The sequence below is a fragment of the Microcebus murinus genome, chromosome 3, assembly GCF_040939455.1.
Source record: "Microcebus murinus isolate Inina chromosome 3, M.murinus_Inina_mat1.0, whole genome shotgun sequence".
Lineage (NCBI taxonomy): Eukaryota > Metazoa > Chordata > Mammalia > Primates > Cheirogaleidae > Microcebus > Microcebus murinus.
The window spans coordinates 71,699,253-71,719,276 of NC_134106.1; the positions used below are offsets into that span (position 1 = coordinate 71,699,253).

General features: G+C 45.9%; 1 protein-coding gene across 3 annotated transcripts in view; it reads right to left on the bottom strand.

Moving 5' to 3' along the window:
* REEP1 (receptor accessory protein 1) overlaps positions 1 to 20,024 on the bottom strand; it is a 114,124-nt gene that overhangs the window by 23,331 nt on the left and 70,769 nt on the right. For all 3 annotated transcript variants that reach the window (XM_076000952.1, XM_076000950.1, XM_076000951.1), the window contains exons 4-5: positions 15,036 to 15,156; positions 12,736 to 12,849 (exon numbers count right to left, since the gene is read on the bottom strand). In XM_076000952.1, the coding sequence (XP_075857067.1) occupies positions 12,736 to 12,849; positions 15,036 to 15,156 (235 nt within the window). The remainder of the gene's footprint in view (positions 1 to 12,735; positions 12,850 to 15,035; positions 15,157 to 20,024) is intronic.

Sequence of the window (20,024 nt, forward strand, 5' to 3'; positions counted from 1 at the left end):
CTTGCTCTTGTTCAGGCTGGTTTTGAACTCCTGACCTTGAGCAATCTGCCCACCTCGGCCTCCCAGAGTGCTAGGATTACAGGTGTGAGCCACCGCACCCGGCCCCCAACCCCGTTCTTAACTTGGTGAGAAAAAACAGATTTCCAAACCTCCTTTGTAGCTATGGATGGCCTTATGATACAGTTTGGCCAGCAGGGTGTAAGGGAAATCTGCTCAGGGATTTCTGGGAAAGGTATTTTCTCTTCCTGATATGTGGTGGGAGAAAGTCCTGACCCTGATACCTGCTTTCTGCCTTTTGAGTGTGGCTTACATGCCTGGAACTCTCATCTTGGACTAGAAGAATCACAGAGTCATCTACCCAGAGCCTTGACATTACTAAGTCACTGGAATAATCACAGCACCTAGCTACTCCTAGACGTCTTATAAATGGTTTTTATTAATTCCAAGACACATATTTTTTTATCTCTGAAATTGGGGTAGGTCTTACAATTGCTGCTGTCCTAGTATCATTGTCACTGCCTTACCATGATTATACTTGTTATTTTCCATGACATGACTGAACAACTGAAACCCCTGAGTGTTTAATTAACAAACTATTTAAAAACCACTTTAGGAAGTATATGAGTCCTGGCTGTCTAAAACACATTTCACAGACACCTTCTGGTATGATCAAGAAAGTGGCAGCATCAGGCTGGGCCAGGTGGCTCATGCCTGTAATCTTAGCACTCTGGGAGGATTGCTTGAGCTCAGGAGTTTGAGACCAGTCTGAGCAAGAGCGAGACCTCATCTCTACTAAAAACAGAAAAAAAAAAAAAATAGCTGGGCATGGTAGTGAGAGCCTATAGTCCCAGCTGCTTGGGAGGCTGAGGCAAGAGGATCACTTGAGCCCAAGAGTTGCAATGAACTACGATGATGCCATTGCATCCTACCCAGGGCTACAGAGTGAGACTCTGTTTCAAAAAAAAAAAAAAAAGGAAAGAAAGAAAGTGGCAACATTAAAACTGGAAGAATGGGTATCAGCTGCATGGATAAAAATTCCAGAAACAACAGCTCTACATCATCAACACATTGGAAAGAACAGAGAATGATACAGTATGGTCATAAGTGGGTACTGATGAGCTGAGATGAAAAGTAATTCAGAAGACTTGGAGAGTGAAGAAGTGAGGTTAGGAAGACCTTAACCAATTTACTATCCTAACATGTTTCTTTTAATCTATATACAAAAGTGACACAGACAAAAATCTGTCTAAGTCTAAAAGTCTTTTCAATGAAAAGAAATAAACATTCTAAGTGAAAAAGCATTGTGTCCCAATTGGCAATATTTTCTTTCTTGGTGGTACACAAGATAATGATGTGTCTTAGAAACGACAGCATTTTAGATTCCATGAAATATGGCTGCACGTCTTAGAGAAGCTTTCTCTAATTATCTCAGCTCCCGGTAACATATCCTCGGTGCAGCCTTTGAGGTGGACTTCTTTGTTGCACTTCATACAACAATACTGACATTGTTGGTTTGCCTTCCCCGCCGGACTATTTCATCCACTCCTGCCGCCCTGGCATCGCCACTCCACTGGAGCACAGCAGGGATCAAGGAGCTGAATGGATGAGCGTATGGCCGCTTATTGAGCTGCTGCCTGAGTAGAGCGCGACAGTAGGAAATCCCCGCCTCGAATGCGTCAGCCAGGGCTCCAGACCTGAGGGAGCACCCTACAGAACAGGGCCTTGACATGTGTCCACAAGGAGTGTACGAGACAGGTCGGAGGGCAGTAGGGTGCAGAGGACAGAGGGCACACAACGGAGAGGCAGGGTGCTCCAGAGGAGACCACAGTCGAACTGGCCTTGGAGCACTTGGCTGGGTAAAGATGGGGGCCAGGTGGAAAGGGAAGTATATTTCTTTTTTTGCTTTTTCTTTTCTCTCTTTTTTTTTTTTTTTTTTTGAGTCAGAGTCTCACTCTGTTGCCTGGGCTAGAGTGCTGTGGCATCAGCCTAGCTCACAGCAACCTCAAACTCCTGGGCTCAAGTGATCCTCTTGCCTCAGCCTCCTGAGTGGCTGGGACTACAGGCATACATTACCATGCCCAGATAATTTTTTCTATATATTTTTAGCTGGCCAATTAATTTCTTTCTATTTTTTAGTAGAGACAGGGTCTCGCTCTTGCTCAGGCTGGTTTCAAACTCCTGACCTTGAGTGATCCACCCACCTCAGCCTCCCAGAGTGCTAGGATTACAGGCCTGAGCCGGGCGCCCAGCCAGGGAAGTATATTTCTTAGTAAACGACACTTAGTAAGTGACAAATTCACCCCTAAGGGCTGCTACTTCGTTCCACCCCTGATGAGGTCTTTGCAGTTTTGTCTGCTGAGGAGATGGGGGTCCAGTTATACCGCGTTAATGGCCATGAACATATCCAATTAGTGAAAGTGCCTGTGGAAAGGGTTTCTTTCAAAACAACCATGCCAGGGGAAGGCAGGGGTAGGAGTGAGACATACTCTGCACTGTACACCCTCTTTTATCCTTTTAGAATTCTGTACCAGGGACATGCATTAACTCTAAAACACCAGTACAATCTGTAGTACTCTTTCAAGGTCACCCTGAGGACCCCACTTTGTGAATATAGGGCTTGTGTGATGCTGACAAATGCCACCTAGACCAGAAAAATGACATGGGAGTATTAAAAAAAAATAACTACAACAAGAACAAACCCGGAGCTGAGGAGGGAGACATGCTGTCTCCAGAAACTGAGTGATTCCAGCTCTTAACGAAGTCCTCTTTTCCAGAAGGACACACCAAGTCACAGGGGAGGCCCCGGCAGAGCACAGATTTTAGCCCCTCTCACATCACACAATACCTAATGCCTGCTGTTGCTGACAATGGGAATAAAGACAAAAGGTTTTAGTGAGCCAGGCAACTGATAACAAAGCCGCTATTCACAAGGAGTTAGTACCTCCTTCCATGAACCCCACGGTGTGCCCACCTTGCTGAGGCAGCCCCTCAGCCACACATGCTCCACGCCAGCGCCAAGCAGCCTCCTACCCACATGCTGCAGGAAGACCAGCGCCTTGTCTGAGACACGACATGGGACTAACAAACAAAACAGAGAGGGGAAGGATTCTACCACGACAGCATCGACAGTCAAGTTCAATTCATTCTCCAGGCATTAAACAAAACCAAGTCAGTTAATCGTATGTTAGATGCTATCAAATTAACACAGTAAGAGGCTCTGGAAAGCCGATGGAGGAGGACCCAGCTCCGTGTGCCTGGCATGGATCAACACACACACGCACACACACAGGTGCACGAGGGACACCTGCCTCAGATCCAGACCGCGTGCTGGCGGGCAGAGGCAGCTGCTTGGCCTCGCTACCCGACTGGATCAGTTTGGAGTTAGTCACACCTCTTAACAGGGTTACCTGCCCTTCTCTGAGGTCCAAAGAGGAGACAAAATGAAAGAGTCGAGCCACCTGATAAGGGGGAAAAGGAAAAAAAAAAAAAAGCGATGGGCACCAAGCCAACAAAGTGCGGTTGAAGGGGACCGTGCTGTCCTCACCTCTTTCCTCCCCTCCCTCCCTCTCTCCCTCACTCATGTACTCACTCACTTGCAACAAACGCTGAAGGAGCCTTCACACGCCCTGTGTGAGCCCACAGAGGAACCGGGATGAGGAGGACACGGCTCCTGCTCCCGAGGAGCTCATAGTCTAGCCAGGGCACCAAGACACACAAATGCTGTCGAGGCAGCGAGTGACAAAGATGTCCAAACTTGCGATTGTGCAGGTGGGGGATGGCACCGTGGCTGCGCACTAAGTAGACACAGGGCTCAAGCCCAAGCAAGGCCAGGGCTGTGTCACCGGAGAGGAAGGGGAAGGCGGGCGCTGGCCGGGAGTGCTGGGCCCGCATGTGGGAGTGGAAAGCCCAAGGTCCATCTGGGAGCCCATGCGTAAACCCACCTGAGGAGGAGAGGCTTTGGTGTGGGAGAGTAACAGGAGGTAAGCCTGGGAGAACTGGGCTTCACCTGCCTAAATTCGGTCTTTGATGATAAACGGAGCACCCCACTGATGGTTTCTGAGTAGTGAGCCACGCAAAGGAAGCAGGGTGTTAAACTACTGAGAATACTCTAGCTGTACCATGTGGCACACACTGAGAACCGCCCCCAATATCTGCTCTCCTCTTTCCTCTCCTCAGCTTGCAGCTGGGCACACAGATATCTGGAATACAGACCTTATTTCCTAGCCTCCCTTCTGGAATGTGCCTTTACTGACAGACAGTGTGCAAAAACAAAATTCACTGGCAAGAGAGGCTGGCTCGGTGCTCCTGATTTGCAGCTGGCTGGATGGATGGTGAAGAGCAGGGACTGGGGAGGCAAGGCAGGCCTGTGCTGAGCAGGGACAGTACACAGGGGAGTTGGCTGTTCGTGAGCAGAGCAGGCCTCGTCACCGAGTCAGGCCGTCACCTGGCAATGGGGTCTCAGGGTCACCAGGAAGGGGCCCCTCCACACACAGCGGCTGCCCCTGGCCCTACATGGGGATGTCTCAGCTAGAAGCTTTGCCTGGGCCATGCTTCCTCCTCAGAGGCAAAGCCCTGTCAGAAAAGAACAATGAGAACAGAGAAAGGACTAAGAAGTTTGGGGTAAGGGGGTATCTACATGACAAATTCGTCCAGCTGCTAGTGAAAAGAGGAGCTACAATATATAGTGACTCTCAAGTCCTCAGGGGTGGACAGTCATGTCTCAGGTACTCAGCCACTTGCCCCAGGGCCTGGTGGTGTCATCCAAGTAGAAAATGGCCACGAAGTGTCAGTTCAGTGGGTAGGGGAGGGGAGCTTAGGGTGATGCAAGGAACACTGGGCTGGGAACTAGAGACTCTTTCTCTGATTCCTGCAACTAACACTGTGTGACCCTGGACAAGTCACTCAGCGTCCCGGGGCTCCACAGCACACGGCAGCTGAGATCCTCCCTGCTCCAGGAGCCCATGGCTTGACTTTCCTCCACACTTGGTGGGTGGCAGGTGCTCATGTGTTGTGAGCTGCCCTGTAGGGACCCACACACCTCAGGGCTGAAGAGGAGGAGGATGCAACTGTACAGAAAGTCAGGCCCAGAGCAGTGAGGGAAAGCACGGGTGGGAGAGTGGCTTGCCCAGGAAGGCACAGCAAATGTGAGATGGGCCAGGACAAGAGTGGGAAACTCAGCCTCTCCTCCAGCAGAGCCTGAATTGTAAATAACTTTCAATGCCAGCATCTGCCTTGGTTTTTTTTTTTTTTTTTTTTTTTTTGAGACAGAGTCTCACTTTGTTGCACAGGCTAGAGTGAGTGCCGTGGCGTCAGCCTAGCTCACAGCAACCTCAAACTCCTGGGCTCAAGCAATCCTTCTGCCTCAGCCTCCCAAGTAGCTGGGACTACAGGCATGCGCCACCATGCCCGGCTAATTTTATATATATATATATTAGTTGGCCAATTAATTTCTTTCTATTTATAGTAGAGACGGGGTCTTGCTCTTGCTCAGGCTGGTTTCGAACTCCTGACCTCGAGCAATCCGCCCGCCTCGGCCTCCCAGAGTGCTAGGATTACAGGCTTGAGCCACCGCGCCCGGCCTGCCTTGGTTTTTTATTCTGTTCAACAATGAAAGGATCATGATCATCCTCAGAGATCAAACTGACATAAGAGAAGTGAATAACAGGTAAAAAACAGCTCTATGCAGAGCTCTGCATTCTGTGACGTCTTTATGTTTGTCATCTCATAACTCGTCTATGGCAGGCACTATCATCACTCCTATTTTGCAGATGAGGAAGCTGATGTTCACAGAGGAGCAACAGTAAGTAGTAGAGCTGGGGCTTTAAAACCTGGTCTGCTCATCTCCAAAGCCCAGCTCTGGATATCCTTGATGCCGAGCATTGCTCTATCGGTGATGGCAGCTAAAAGTATGTACAACAGTCATTCTTTAGCATTTACTGAGCACCTATGGAGGATGCAGACAAGACACAAATATAAATGACTGCAACAGTGCCATTGGAGGGCCCAGGAGTAAGAGACCAGTTCTTCCTGGGATCAGAGGAAGCTTCATGAAGGAGGTGGCATTTGACCTTGAAGGATAGGCAGGATTTCAAAGAGGTAGAAACAGAAGCAGATGGGTGACTACTAACATGACCAAAGGTGTGAAAGAGAAAATTCTAGAAACAGTACTCAGAGTTGCCATTCCCAGAACAGTATAGAAGGTGGTGCTATGGGCATAGTACCAGAAGGGCTAGAAAGGTAAGGAGAGACAGGACTGGAAGGCCGGGACCAGAGTAGGACTGCACAGGCCTCAGATGGGAAGTGACAGGAGCAGTTAACACCACTGGGGTAGTTATTGCACCAGTCTGAGCTAGGAGAGAGGTGTGGGGGAAGAAGGCCTAGAAGGAGGGAAGGGATGTCAAATGGTCAGTACTTGAATGGTAAGTGAGAGGAAAGTGGGGCAGCAAAAGTGCCTGAGATTTGGGGCCTGGGTGCCTGAGAGGATAGTGATTTCATTATCATCAGAAAGGGAGGACACACAGGAGGGGCAGATTTGGAGTTAGGAGACTATTGACTAAAGGCACCAAGGAGACAAGGAGAGATGTCCAGCAAATAATTAGAAACGCTGGAATTGAGTCCTGGGCAGGGCAGCTGATCTGGGAACCAGGTACATCAGGTAACAACTGAAGGAGAGGGAAAGGATGAGTTGATGCAGGGAGGGAGAGGAGAGCAAGGGAGAACCCAGAGAAATTCACCCAACACTGAAGGACCAAGGGAAGGAGGGAGTGAGCAAGAGAGGAGTCAGAGAGCAGGAGGTAAACAAGATGGTGCCCTGTCGGCACACATGTGATCCTCAAACTGTTTTCTCCGACCTTTTAGATCCAACCAGCCTCTTCTCTGACATTAGGAAGGCAGGCTTCTCTCTTTCCACTTGGATCCTTGATGCGTCAGGTTATAGAATCTCCACTGATAAACACCGAACAGTGACGGGGCAAGTAACGTCACACCAGCAACTCCATGTGAATTCCTGGCCCTTCCTCTTCAGCTCACTGTGATGTTGGGTCTTTTGTTTGTCTGAATCCACTTGACCATTTACCAAGTGGAGGGAGGTTAGGTAACTTTCCAGGTAGAAATGCTATTAGAACAAGATCCAGAATGATGGGGCACTGAGTGACAAAGGCACGTGTGGGGAAACCATGCTGGGAAAAAGTCTTCCTTGGTTATGCTCAGACATGTTTTGAAAAGTGAAGCTCGGGTACAGGTTGATTTATTTGGGAGACTAGAGGATAGGGAATACTTCCAATTTTTTTTCCAGTAGGTTGTCCATAACAGTTTAGAGATAATCTTGGTGTTTAAAACTGGTTGCCGTGGTGAATTCTAAATATTAACTTTACAACACACAGTCCTCAGTTAAAACAGAAGAAAGAAGGCTGACTTGACATGAGCTAGCACAGTGGCCAGAAAACATTCTTCTGAGAAGTGAAGCGATAAGCATGGGGTTTCTTGGAGTCCTTCGCCTCCTAAATTCAGCAGACACGAGGGAGTAAAGCCAGAGAAGTGAGACTGGAGACCTGGGGAGGGACAGCAGTCATCCTTTTCCCTCTTTGGAAATACCTTTTAAGCATGAGCTGATACAGGGAGGTTTTATAAAGAGAAAAATGAATGTCTACCCTCTGATTAATTGTAAACTAGAAGATTTTTTTCTAGAAAGCAAACACACGCAAGGTAACTGACTCTAGTCGGGGCAGAAGCCCCAAATCACTGGGCTTATGAACTTCTTCAAATGAGCTTCTGATTCCTTGAAAGCAGCATTTTATTCAAGCTAGAGATATAGATAAAGCACTAATACATAAAAGATAAGGATAAAGAGGACTTTAAAAAATTTTTTACTATTTATGCTGAATTATTTTGTAGAGGTTTTTTTTAAGGCAAAATTCAATGGGAATAAAAAAAAAAGAGTGAGAAAACATAATACTTTATCTCAAAAGATCCTGCCTAGCTGTTCAGATGCTAGGGCTATAACCAAGGCTAACCACTATCCCCTGGTGGTTGTCAACCAGAATTGCAAGCAAAGTGCCTAAGTTTTGGAAGGCAAGTCAAGAAAGCAGAGGTCATTATGTGAAAACAGGGCTGGATGGGATGGGGGTTGAGGGCAGGATGAAGAAATGAGAGCTACAGCATGGGTGCTGCTATAGGCTGAGTTTCCATCTCCCAATTTTCCTGGTTCCTGGTGAACCTTACATATAGAAGCTCCCAAGGAACTGAGTAGGTTAACGAGGGCTGGGTATCCTGTCAAAGCCAGAGCAGCTGCAGATGAAGGGGTGAAAATAAATAAGGCAAAGGAGAACCCAAGAGGGCTAACAGAGGGCTTGGGGCAGTACTATCTGATGGAACTTTCTTCGATGATAGAAACACACTATATCTGTGCCAACCACCAGCCACAGGGGCTACTGAGGACTTGAAATAGGGGTAGTATGACTGAGGAATTCAATATTAGGTTTACTTAATTTTAATTAATTTAAATTTAAATAGCTACATGTGGCAAGTGGCTACCATATTAGGCAGAACAGGACTATAGGAATTAAAAGATATATACTTCATATCAATCAATAAGGTTTAATGAGTAGCTATGAGTGCAAAGCACTAAGCAACTAAGGATTGTTTTGGTTTTGTTTATTTTTCTGAGCAAGAAACAAAGGAAAAGAAGCCAGAGATCCTCATTTCAAGAAATTAACAATTTTAGGTAAGCTTTGTCTGCAATTCAAAAAAGCAGCCAGCAATATGGAAATTTGAGATTCTGGGGTAGACTGGAACCATACACAGAGACATACATACACAAATACACACACAAATACACACACACACACACACACACATACATACACACACCCCTGGAAAACATCTGTAGGAGAGGAATCCCTAATTCACAGAATACTAGTAGCTTTCTTTAAAACTGACTTTAATAATAGCATTGAACTGTTCTAGGGACGAAATCTCCAGGGGAACTAAAATAACATTATTTTTTGATTTATGAAACAAGTAAAAACCAAGTTTGGTTTACCAGGTCTGAAAACTGGGTGAGTGGAAGAGACCTAGGCTATGTTTCAAATTTCAGGGGTAGGAAGGCAGCCTAGAGACCTCATGGTTTTGAAACTTTAGTTCAGTTGGTTCTTCTCCACTATGGTTTCTCTTTCATGTGACAATGTATTTTGCTTAACAAGTGAATTCCTAGAATGTGATTTTTCTAAAAAGAGAAATTTTCGATACCAGTTTTAAAAAGACCTGGGGTTCAATTTTCCCTCTGGGTGGAATTATAAGCTAGGAAATAGGTAATATGTAGGAGTAGAGCCAGCCAGAGACTAGGGATGCTTAGATAGAAGGTAGTAGAGAAGCATGTCCTCAGGAAGGAGACAGAGCAGTTTTCACCAGAAGAAAACAGGTATCAACACTTCAGGGGATAGGATTAGACCTTGGGGAAAATTAGGGGTTGGATGGGGGTTAACTGCCCTGGAGAGAAATTTCTCATGTCTAATATTTTTTGTTTTAGCTTCTCTAGTTCTAAGAAAAAATAGTAATATTAACATTACTAACAACTTACATTTGTATTAATATAATGATATGGTTTACAAAGTTTTTTCATACTTCATGATCATGCAAACATAAATTTTATTAGGGAAAGGGCCCAGGGCTCAACAATTATTTTTAAAGGATTAACTAAAAGTATAGTCAAAAATTTTCATTCTTCCATTTAAGCTCCATAATTTCCTCCTGAGGAGCCATCAAAGGATGGAAAAAAGAGAAAAGGGAGGAAGGAATTACTCTTTCATCCCATCACTTTATCCCAGACTTCACTTAATCTGTCAGAACTAAGAGTCTTCCCAACACTCAACGTTCTTGCTTGCATCCCTTTGACTAAGTGCAGTATATATTGAGAGTGAAAACAGATTTGTGAGTTGAGGGTGTTTTGTGGGAGGAGACAGGCAGGTACAAGAAGAGCTCTACAAAGAAGCCAGAAGTCGGGTGATCGCAGAACCCAGATTGCTTGGGACAGGCACAGTTTATACCTGCTGTCTCAGAATAATTATTATGACACCTTGTCATTCTCAGATGTGTCCTGGTTTGAACAATAAATTATTTAGGATCACCCCAGCCATGGGTCTTTTTTGTCTTTTTTTTTTTTTCCATGCAACTGCTCTAACTATTCTTCTGGGGTAATCAACAAGGTTGTTAAGAGCTCAGCTTGGAGCACTACAAAAGAGGTGGAAGAAGGTATAGTCCCATGTAGCATTTCTCAAATGGCATAAGTTTTGGGGAAATAAACACTGCCACACACTTTCTCAAGGTGCTGTATCTGCAATGCTTCCAAGGAGCTGTATCTGCATCCCAGGAATGTTTTAACCCTAACCACCTGTGCTCCTACAGTTCTGGATGGGGCCTCAGGCAGTGACCTGTACAGAGCTGGCTGTTTAAAAATCATCAGGGGAACTTGTTAAAAATAGAGATTCTTGGACCCACTGCCTGAGATTCTGATTCAGCACATCTGAGAATCTATTAAAAAACAAAATAAAAACAAAGCTTCCCAGGTGGTTTGGGTGTGAAAGCCAGATCGGACCCACAGTTGAGTCATTATCACCCTTTGACCACTGCCTGGAGTGATCCAATGTTGCTATGGAAACCACTGCGGTAGACCTCCACCTGACTGGATTTTTGAATTTTATTTTATTTTATTTTTTTAAGTACACATCTGTTTCAAAAATAGAGGGCAATATTTTTAGAAAAAATGTGTTTTCTCTTTCCAGATATTTATATTTAGAGAGAAAAAGCAAAGTCCCCACAAGGCAGAAAATTTTCTCATCTGAAACTAAATTCAACAGAAAGCAGATGTCTCTCACTACTTTAGACCAACTGGGAAGAGCTAATGAGCAGTAATTTCCTGAGGCAAGCTTCTGACTGGCCCTTCCTTCAAGTTTTAGCTATTGTAAGGTGCCTGGCTGGAGAAGTCCTGGTCAGAAGGGCAGGTGATGACTGGCCAAGATTCTATCAAGACTCTGGAGGCTCCAGCATGAGGCAGACCTGGAACAGGATGGCCCTGCCCATGTCACCATCAGAATAAAACTTACACACAGACAGCTGAGTAGCCAGGTGACCCAGACTGAACGACCCTGATAAATACACATTTACACTCAATGACTGAACTGAGCGTCACAGGCAGAGGAGAAGGGGTGGGGAGGGGGTGCAGAGAGAGGGTTTCTTTAGTTTTATGTTGCAAGGTTGGCCTGATGAATTCAGAATTTAGTGATTCTGAGTTCTCTTTTCCTTCAACTTAAAAATAAAAGCATAAAATGGTTGCATCTCGAACAGAAGGTTCTTGGAATTTACTGCTATTCATAAATCCTGATGGATGTGGGGACACCAAAACAGAATTTCTCTTCCAAAGATACTGACTGGGATCCATCATCTTGCCAGCAATTATTATACTAGGGTGGGCAGGGACTTCCCAGGGACCAGATGTATGTAACAGTGGGACACCTCACTACTGTTCTGCTATAGAAGGAGCTAGTCTTGTCTGAAATAGGAATCATTCCTTTTAGGTTCTTCCCTCTCGCCCAGCCTTTGTCTGCAGAACCCCTGGGCTTCAGTTGAAGGTGCTGAGTCCTTCCCCCAGAAATGCTCCTACTGTGCTTCTCCCTGGTTCAGGGCACAGAAAACCCAGCGTGGTCCCCTGACCACTGGTTCTCAGCACCCTCCGTCCTGCCATGCACTCAGAGCCCACAGAGCACCAAGGTCTGTATGAACTGTCCTCCTCCAAACCTTTTCACAGCCCCACCACCTCTTTCCCCAAACCTTCACATCGCCATCAGGGACTTACAACTTCCCTTTGCTAATACCCCCCACCTCCCAGCCACTGTATCTTCCCAACATTAGCACAACTGCCTCTCCTCCACCGCCAGCCCAATGCGGACCCCCACTCCACACTTGGTAGGGGGAAGGGATCGTCACTCGGAAACACTAGGGTGATCTGCTGAATTCACCCTGAGAGGAAATGTCTGACAAATTTAATTTTTCAGGTCTGAGTAAATAATGAGGAATCTCATTATAACAACAACAAAGAGTGTGATGTGAGAAGAAGCTAGAAAGAACACAGTTTTGAAAAGGGCTGGATAGAAAAGAGAACAATGTAATGCTCACACCACAATATTCCAAAGACCAGCATTTATTTCACACCTCCTTCTCTTGAGTGACTACTGCTAGGCACATCACTGTCATCTATGTCCAAACTGCCCAGCTAACACTCTGGGACCCCAGGTTCCTTCCCCTGGATCTGCTGGGCCCCACGAGTGTGGAGTCCACCCACTTGCTCAGGTGAGCTCTCCACCTGTCCACTGTGAGTTTAGGTGACCCTCCCAGTGCACCCCAGGAGATTACAGGGGAGCAGTCTCTTCCTTCCTTTCCTTCCCGCTCCTATTCTTCCCAGATCTAAGCCCCAAGTAAGTTAAAAATTCTTAATGTGGGACCCACAGGTGAGCTTTACATGTGTGTGTGTGTGTATGTGTGTGTGTGTGTGGTGTGAGAATTTTCTGGGGCAAGATTCACCATATTTTACATCAGATTTTCAAAGAGACCCCCAAAAAGACAAGGAACCACTGACTGGTCCTCAAGCTGTTCTGTGCAGTCACACGGGTGCCGAGCAGGGTGGACTGGAGGGCGGGACTGAGATGCTCGTGCAGCCGTGGTGGTCAGGGCCCAGCACAGTACCTTGGAAGCAGCCATCACAGCCGCCGTGGCTGCCACGTTCAAGCCCCGCTTCCCGAAGTGCACAAGGGCATCGTAACTTCGGTCTTTCGCTTGGACCAGGCAATCATCGATTTCCTGTCAAAGGAAAAACAGAGGCACACTGAGTCGGAAGGTTCAAATAAATCTCTATTCTCTTTCCTTTCTCCCAGGCGCTGGGCTTGGCAGCTTGCCTGATTCTCACTGGGCCTGAAAAGTCATGGGCACTGTGAGCACGTGTGTAGATAGGAAGAGGGAGAGGGGCAGCAGACATACCTGGAGTAGAAAAGGGAACTCTGAAAAAACAGCAACTTTCTGCACCAGCAATGCCCTGGGATTGTTTCTAACACCCTCTAACCTCCCAGGGAGGCTCTAGAGGGTCCTGGATGGGGACCAGCCTGCCTGCCATTTTACACACAGCCACTCACTAAGACACTGAAAGAACCTGGGGTGTGGAGGATGCCAAGAGCTTCTACCCTTAGACCTGCGACTAACTGGCTGTCAGACCTTGGCAAGTACTCAGCCTCTCTACACACACGGTTTTGTCTTCTGAAAAATTAGGGTAATGATAATACCTAACTCGTGCAGTATGGTGAAGAGTAAATGAGGTAATTCCAGTAAAGCCTCTAACACAGTAGCTGGCTTCAATGGGTGATAACCATTGTCATCTTCCTTATCTTGAGGGGGGGAAGCTTGTAGTTCTAAAATTCTGTTATTCTCTACTTACTTAATTCTACAGCCAAATATTGCCCCATGTATATAGCGATAGGAGGGAGTAGGATGCTGAAAGAAATGTGTTATTTGACAAGGGAGATCATTTTACAAATATTCAAATAAGAGCAGAAATTAAAAGTCATCCATTATCATAAAATAAGGTAAAGGTGAGTGGAAAACAGCACTGAGGTCTCCTTCAGGGACCAAAGCCAAGTATAATATTGGTTAAGTCCAAATTTGGATCAACTCTGGCTTAATCTTTTTGTTTGTATTGAGTTGCTGTCATTGTTTTAAGAAAATGGCTGTTTGTCATTACAGTAGCTCATTTCGGAGTTCAGTAAGACAATGACATTTGGCTTCAGTCTGTCTGCAGTTTAGCACATTAGTGCATTTCCTTTGCTTTGAGGTGTGACTCCCGCATTGAAGGCTTCCCAGGGAAGTCGGGAAGCCAAGTCGCAGCAGCCAACCCTCTAACTGTGACACCCCTTCCCCCAACTCTGGAAGTGATTCTTGGCAGCTCTTAAGGGTCAGTCACTCTTATCCACTTCAATGGGAATTACACTGGCAGCTTCAGGGGAAGCCCAGCATTTGGGGAAAGGGGAGTAGGAAGAGTGGAGATATGATAACCAGGTTAACACAGGGACCCATTCCTCAAAATCCACCCTTCTGAGACAAGAAGTGCTGTGGTCCTAGCTCCTAAAGGGATTTCCAGAAATGTCTACAGCAGCCTGCTCATCCAACTGATCTGTTCCCCAAATTCTTCCCCTAGAAGAAGTCCAAAGTATTTAACTTTCAGAAGCAACAGAAATTAATCAAGCCACCTTTAGTGCTCCTGTTTTATGTTAAAGGACTCTGCCACATAGTCAGTTTAGAAGGTAATATAATTAATGAATTATACAATGTTGGAATCCTTGACCCGATAATCCCACTCTTGGGAATTTATTCTAAGATAATCAAAGGAACTATAAATTCCATGAATGGTAGTATTCATTGCAGAATTATCTATAACACATAAAAAATAGAGACAATCTAAATATCCAGCAGTCAGGGAATACTGTCATCATGGGTGACTACGAAAACTAAGTAGAAATGGATTATATGTAAATATGTTTAAGATCTCAGAATAAAAACATTTTATCTACATTAAGTTTAAAAAAGTTTTAAAAATATATATTCTATGTAAAACTTTAAATAGTCTATGTAAAAATCATTTCTACAAAAGGATAGGGGCTAAGCATGATAAAAGGAATGAAATTCAGTTTGGGGAGAATTAAATTGTGAGTGGATTTTTTTCTTTCTTTTGTTTATGGAACATAAAATTTATGGAAATGTTTTCTAGTAAATAATGATAAATAACATCTTTTAGAGAATCTCACCAATATATCTAAATAAGTCCCAAAAATATACTTAAAAAAAGATTAGAATGAATAACTTGTTGGAAGTAAATAATAGCCAAATGTGTGGTCTCCTGCAATAAAATAATCTGCCCTTTCCGTTTTATCACTGGTTTCTTTTTTTTTTTTTTTTCTTTACTCGCTAGAAAGAGTGAAAGGCAGAGTGGCAAGAATTACCTTTTCTTTTGAAGACAGCGTGGGATGTACAAACTTCCGGTACAGGAGGCTGGAGCCTTTTGTGTAGGGAGACAGCAGCCAGGCTACAAACGCTATTTTTAGTTCATAATAGAATGGAAACCTGGAGAGAGAGAAGAAAACACAAGTTCCATTAGGTTCTCAGCAATGACACCCATATGAAGGATGAGACCCGGTGGGCAGCAAGGACGCCCCTCCTGCCCGCACACATGGGACAGCCAGGTCCCCAGATTCCTCCTTCCTCCACCCAGGAAGGTGTGCACGCGCACACACGGCACAACCTTAAGGCCTCTCTTTGAAAGCCAGTTTATGTTTTCTTTTGTTGCCAAAGCAAACCAGGAAGGCAGGTTCTCTCCAGTAACCACCCCTCAGCCCTGCCTGGCACAGGCTGGCGCCTCCTGCCACACTGTGCTCATTGAGGTCGGAACTGGGGCTCCGGCCACAGCCCTCAGGCTCCGAAAACCACGTTACTGCTGCAGACCCAGCTGTTCAGTCTTCACTCTCGTCCAAGAGTTATAAACATCAGGAGAATTACCGCAGGGTGGACCTGACAAAGAATCTCCAGGCTGAGAATAAAAGCCTCCCATTCTTGTCTGTCTTTTTGGCCCCTAGACAGGCAAGGACAGATGCCCAACTCTTGACAGGGAGGAGAATGCTACTCACCCAATCACCCTATTAAGTCAATGGCAAGCAAACAGATCTTGATCTTTTTGGTTCAAAAAAAAAAAAAAGTTCAGGGTGTAGCATCACACAATTCTGGAGTTTGAAGGTCCTGCATACCCTTGAGCCCATTCATTTATTTGTCCCACAAACATTTACCCAGCACCTGTATGTGCTAGCTTGTGCCAAGCACTGGTGAGACGAAGGTGAGCAAAGAAGACCTGACCCCTGCACTCCTGGGGCTTCCAATTTATCAGGAAACAAACAAGACTGTGGCATCTTTAGAACTGAAGGTCCACTCTGGGAAATAGAGATTGAGAAAATAATCACAAAGAATATAGAACAGCAACCTGAGACAAGTGCCATAGTGGGCCTCTGCTAGCCCATATAGTGCTCCTGACGGTATTAGAAAAAGCCAGTCCCTTCAGCTAGAGGCAGCTCTGGGGGCACAGGGCACGTGGCAGGCTGAGCTTGGGCTGGATTTCAGCTCCACTCACCTCCTTGGCCAGATATTCTGTGCTGTGAATAAGCTGTGCAGCCAAATCAGGACTCTGAGATGTTTCAACCACGTCTTTCTATTTTCTATATTCTGATGCTTTGACATCTTGGGGCCATGCTGACTCTGGAGAGACTGTCCCTCCCAGATAAGCCAATTCCTAAAGATAGTAAAGAACTCACCTGCCAGCACACCTTAAATTTCCATATGCAAACCAACCAATCCAGAGCCCAAACTCCGGCCACCTCCACTAGACTCTCACACTCTGGGCCAGGATCCACTTGCCCCAGTCATCCCAGGGCCAGCCCCACACCCAAGAGCCCACCGAAATTATTTAAAGCAGCCACCCCCAAGCATGCTTACCCTGCCTCACCCTTTCCTTCCTTTACTGCGAACACCACAACGAAGGCCTCACACGCTTCCTCCCTGACTCCTGATCGACCCCAGTGTGCCCTGAGTGACATGCTCTGCCTCCTTTTGCTAGGGATCTGTGCGTGCAAAAACCTCTTCATTCGTGACAGTCATTTCTGTGCCTGCATCTCTAACTACACCTGATTAAAACAAACCCCAGGTATCCTCGAGACATGATGCTACTGAGGGAGAAGGCCACCTGTGCCAGTCTGAGAGATCACAAAGTAAATCCTTCCCAGTCATCCTCCCCAGATAAGGCAGCAGAAAATAAGAAAGAGCAATTTCTAGCAAGCCATTCCAGGGCCCTTTTATGCTCACACAGACCCCACCCCCAACTCCACCAGCCCCACCCACTCCTCCTTCCCCATCAGGGTCTCCTGGCAGCCGCCTTCACTCTGGCAGCCCCCCCTGAATATGCCCTCAGCAATTAGGGGGCGCTTTCATGGCAAGATTGTTTAATGTTTCACAGCCAGAAAGGAGAGGGGCAGAAAGAACAGGGGTGTGATTCTCCCACATTTGAACACTCTGGTGATTAGTAACGGAGGAACTTTTGTTTTGAAAACAAGTACTTGCCAGCCCCAAGGGGAAAGCAAATGAATCTGGCAAGCTCAGACACCGCCACAGACTCACGGATAATCCCAGGGGCATCTGTCACGCTGCAGCTCCTTTATTTATTATGCAAAACACGTATTTTTAAAAAAAATAGGTCGTGCATGCACGTAATTTAAAAAATTCTTAAAGTCCAAAAGATATACAACAAAGAGTCTCCTTCCCACCCCTGATCCTCAGTCCCTTTTCTAAAAGCAAAACATCATCAGTTACTTGTGCACCTTTCAAGAGGTAGACTAGGGCTAGGTATATATATCACGCAGGTATATGACTCCCTTAACCACCCCCCCCCACACAGTAGCGTTCTATATACCCTCTTCCTACCCACTAGCACACGCACAATTATATCATACCAGTATAGGAAGGGATACATCTCTCTCTTTCTCTCTTTAGAGACACACTGAAATGCAGTGGTGCAATCATAATTCACTATAACCTCGGACTCTAGGGCTCAAGTGATATTCCCACCACGGTCTCTCAAGTAGCTGGGACTACAGGTGTGTACCACCATACCCCACCAGCTAATTTTAAAAATTGTTTTTGTAGAGGTGGAGTCTCGTTATGTTGCCCAGGCTCATCTTGAACTCCTAGTCTCAAGAGATCCTCCCTCCTGGGCCTCCCAAAGTGCTGGAGTTACAGGTGTGAGCCGCCACACCCAGCGACCTCTCTCTTCTTAATGGCTGCACCCAAGGGCACTAGCATCTGCTCAGGCCTCTGTGAATGGATATTTATGGCAGCTACAATCTTTGGCTACTACAGCAGAGCTGCAAGCAAACCTCCTTATGTATGTATGCTTCTTTACATACACATGCACATGTATCCTTAGCATAAATACCCAGAAGTGGAATTTCTGTGTGTACTTTATTTATAGACAGAGGTTGTATCTCCACACAAACATAGGAATAAGAGCCAGATGCTCCCTAGCCACGCCCTCTCAGTGCATGGCAGAGCCTTCCCCAGGCTATGTGGGATAAGCGTGCATATTAGATCCAGAGAGGTCCTTCTGGACTGCCTGAGCCCCTTCTATTTTCTGGCCAGCCTGCTACAGACCCTCCTTGTTCTTTGGGTTCTTTCTGGTGTATCTCATCCACACTGGTGCAGCCTTCAAAAGCCTTCCTGCCTCCCGATCCCCTGGCATCTCCAATGACAAATTGGAGTAGTAGACAAATTAGGGTAGTAGACTTGGTTTGGAGTGGCCTTGAGGCCTGTGCATTTGGGTGCTGCCTTCCAAGGCAGCCTCTGGACTGGTAGGAGAGAGAGCTACTCTGCGTTGCCCTGGGGCAAGGGCAATCAGCTGGTTATAGAAGAATCACAACCAAATGGGTTTGTTCCATGGGCAAAAAGATGGCATAAGTATCCAGAGAAGAAAAAAGGAAGTCATTTCAGCCCAATAATCCCTGACCTTTCCAGGACTAGATAAAAGTAGGCCTTTTTTTGGAGTATTTTCTAGGTAGCAAAAACAGAGTCTCAAGACTGTATCCTACTGCTAGCAATCACTATATTTTCCTTTAATTTCTTTCCTCAAGCTTTTTTCCTGCCCCACTTGTGTACTCAAAGATAACCACACTGGCTTATTGGTTGAGTCATTGTTTTACCTATTTGTTCAGTTGGGAAAATTCTATTGAAAAGCTGTAAGGTGAAGGTATGTACTGAACAGTACGGGGAAACCAAAGCTCGTTGAAACATATCCTCACCCTCAGAGGTTTCTCATCAAGCAGCAGAGCTAAGACAAGCAGGTGAGCCCATCCGCGACGCTACAAGGGAAGCGTGAACAAAGTCCCAGTGGTGGACAAGAGCTTTGCCTCCCTCCAAATTTCCTTCTGTGGCTCACCAATGTCCACCCCAGAATTTTCTTACTATTTACCTGGCATCATCTCAGCCTCAATAGGTCCAAAACAAACCTCTCCGAAGTGTCTAGGTTATCTCCGAAGTGATAGGTTATCTATCCTATAGATAGATGGGTGAGGGCCCTCTGCCCTTTGCAGAGTCAAATGGGGAAATGGCCTCAAGACTGAGTGGGCCGTAAGTTTTAGAGACAGGAGGGAGTCTAAGTTTCAGATGACCATAGGGAAGTAGTATGTCGGCCACATGAGAAGCTTCCCTGGGATGCCAGCTGTCACATGGGATAGGGTATCAGAAGAAGCTAGGAGCTACTACTCAACTCTCAAGCTTCTCCTCAGAGCACAAATGTGAAACCTCCTTACCTCTCCACTGTGGAAAGAGACCTCTTGGGTAGGAGTAAAGGTTGTATACATCTTAACCAGGAAAGAAAAGGAAGAAATGAAGGAGGGAGGGAGAAAGGAAGGACATTCATACACTACATGGGAAAAAGAATGCTACCCCTAAACTATCAACCTAGAAGAACAGAGGACAAGAAGGGGCAAGGATCACCTACTTCAGGACAGAAGAAAAGTATGAGATGGAAAAAGAGAGACAAAAGTACTCAAGCATCTGCAGCTCACTGGAGTTGGAAATTTCCCAGGTTATTTTCTCTCCTGAAGGCAGCTGAGAGGTGCTGGCTCTGGCTGAGCCACCCAGTGCCTGTATAGAACTAGCACACAGTAGGTTCTACAATTGGTTGTGGCAGAAGATACCTCCTGGGCCACCCTCCCTGGTAACTTCCCCCCTTCTCTCTTCCTCCATCCTATTATAGGCAAGCCCTGGTAGCCTTGTTAATACCAAGTGATCTCTAAATCACAGCTAAGTACTTACTACTTAGTACTTACTAAATAAGTATTTAATTAATACTAAGTACTAAAACTAAATGATCTCTAAATCACAGGAGAGTAAAATTT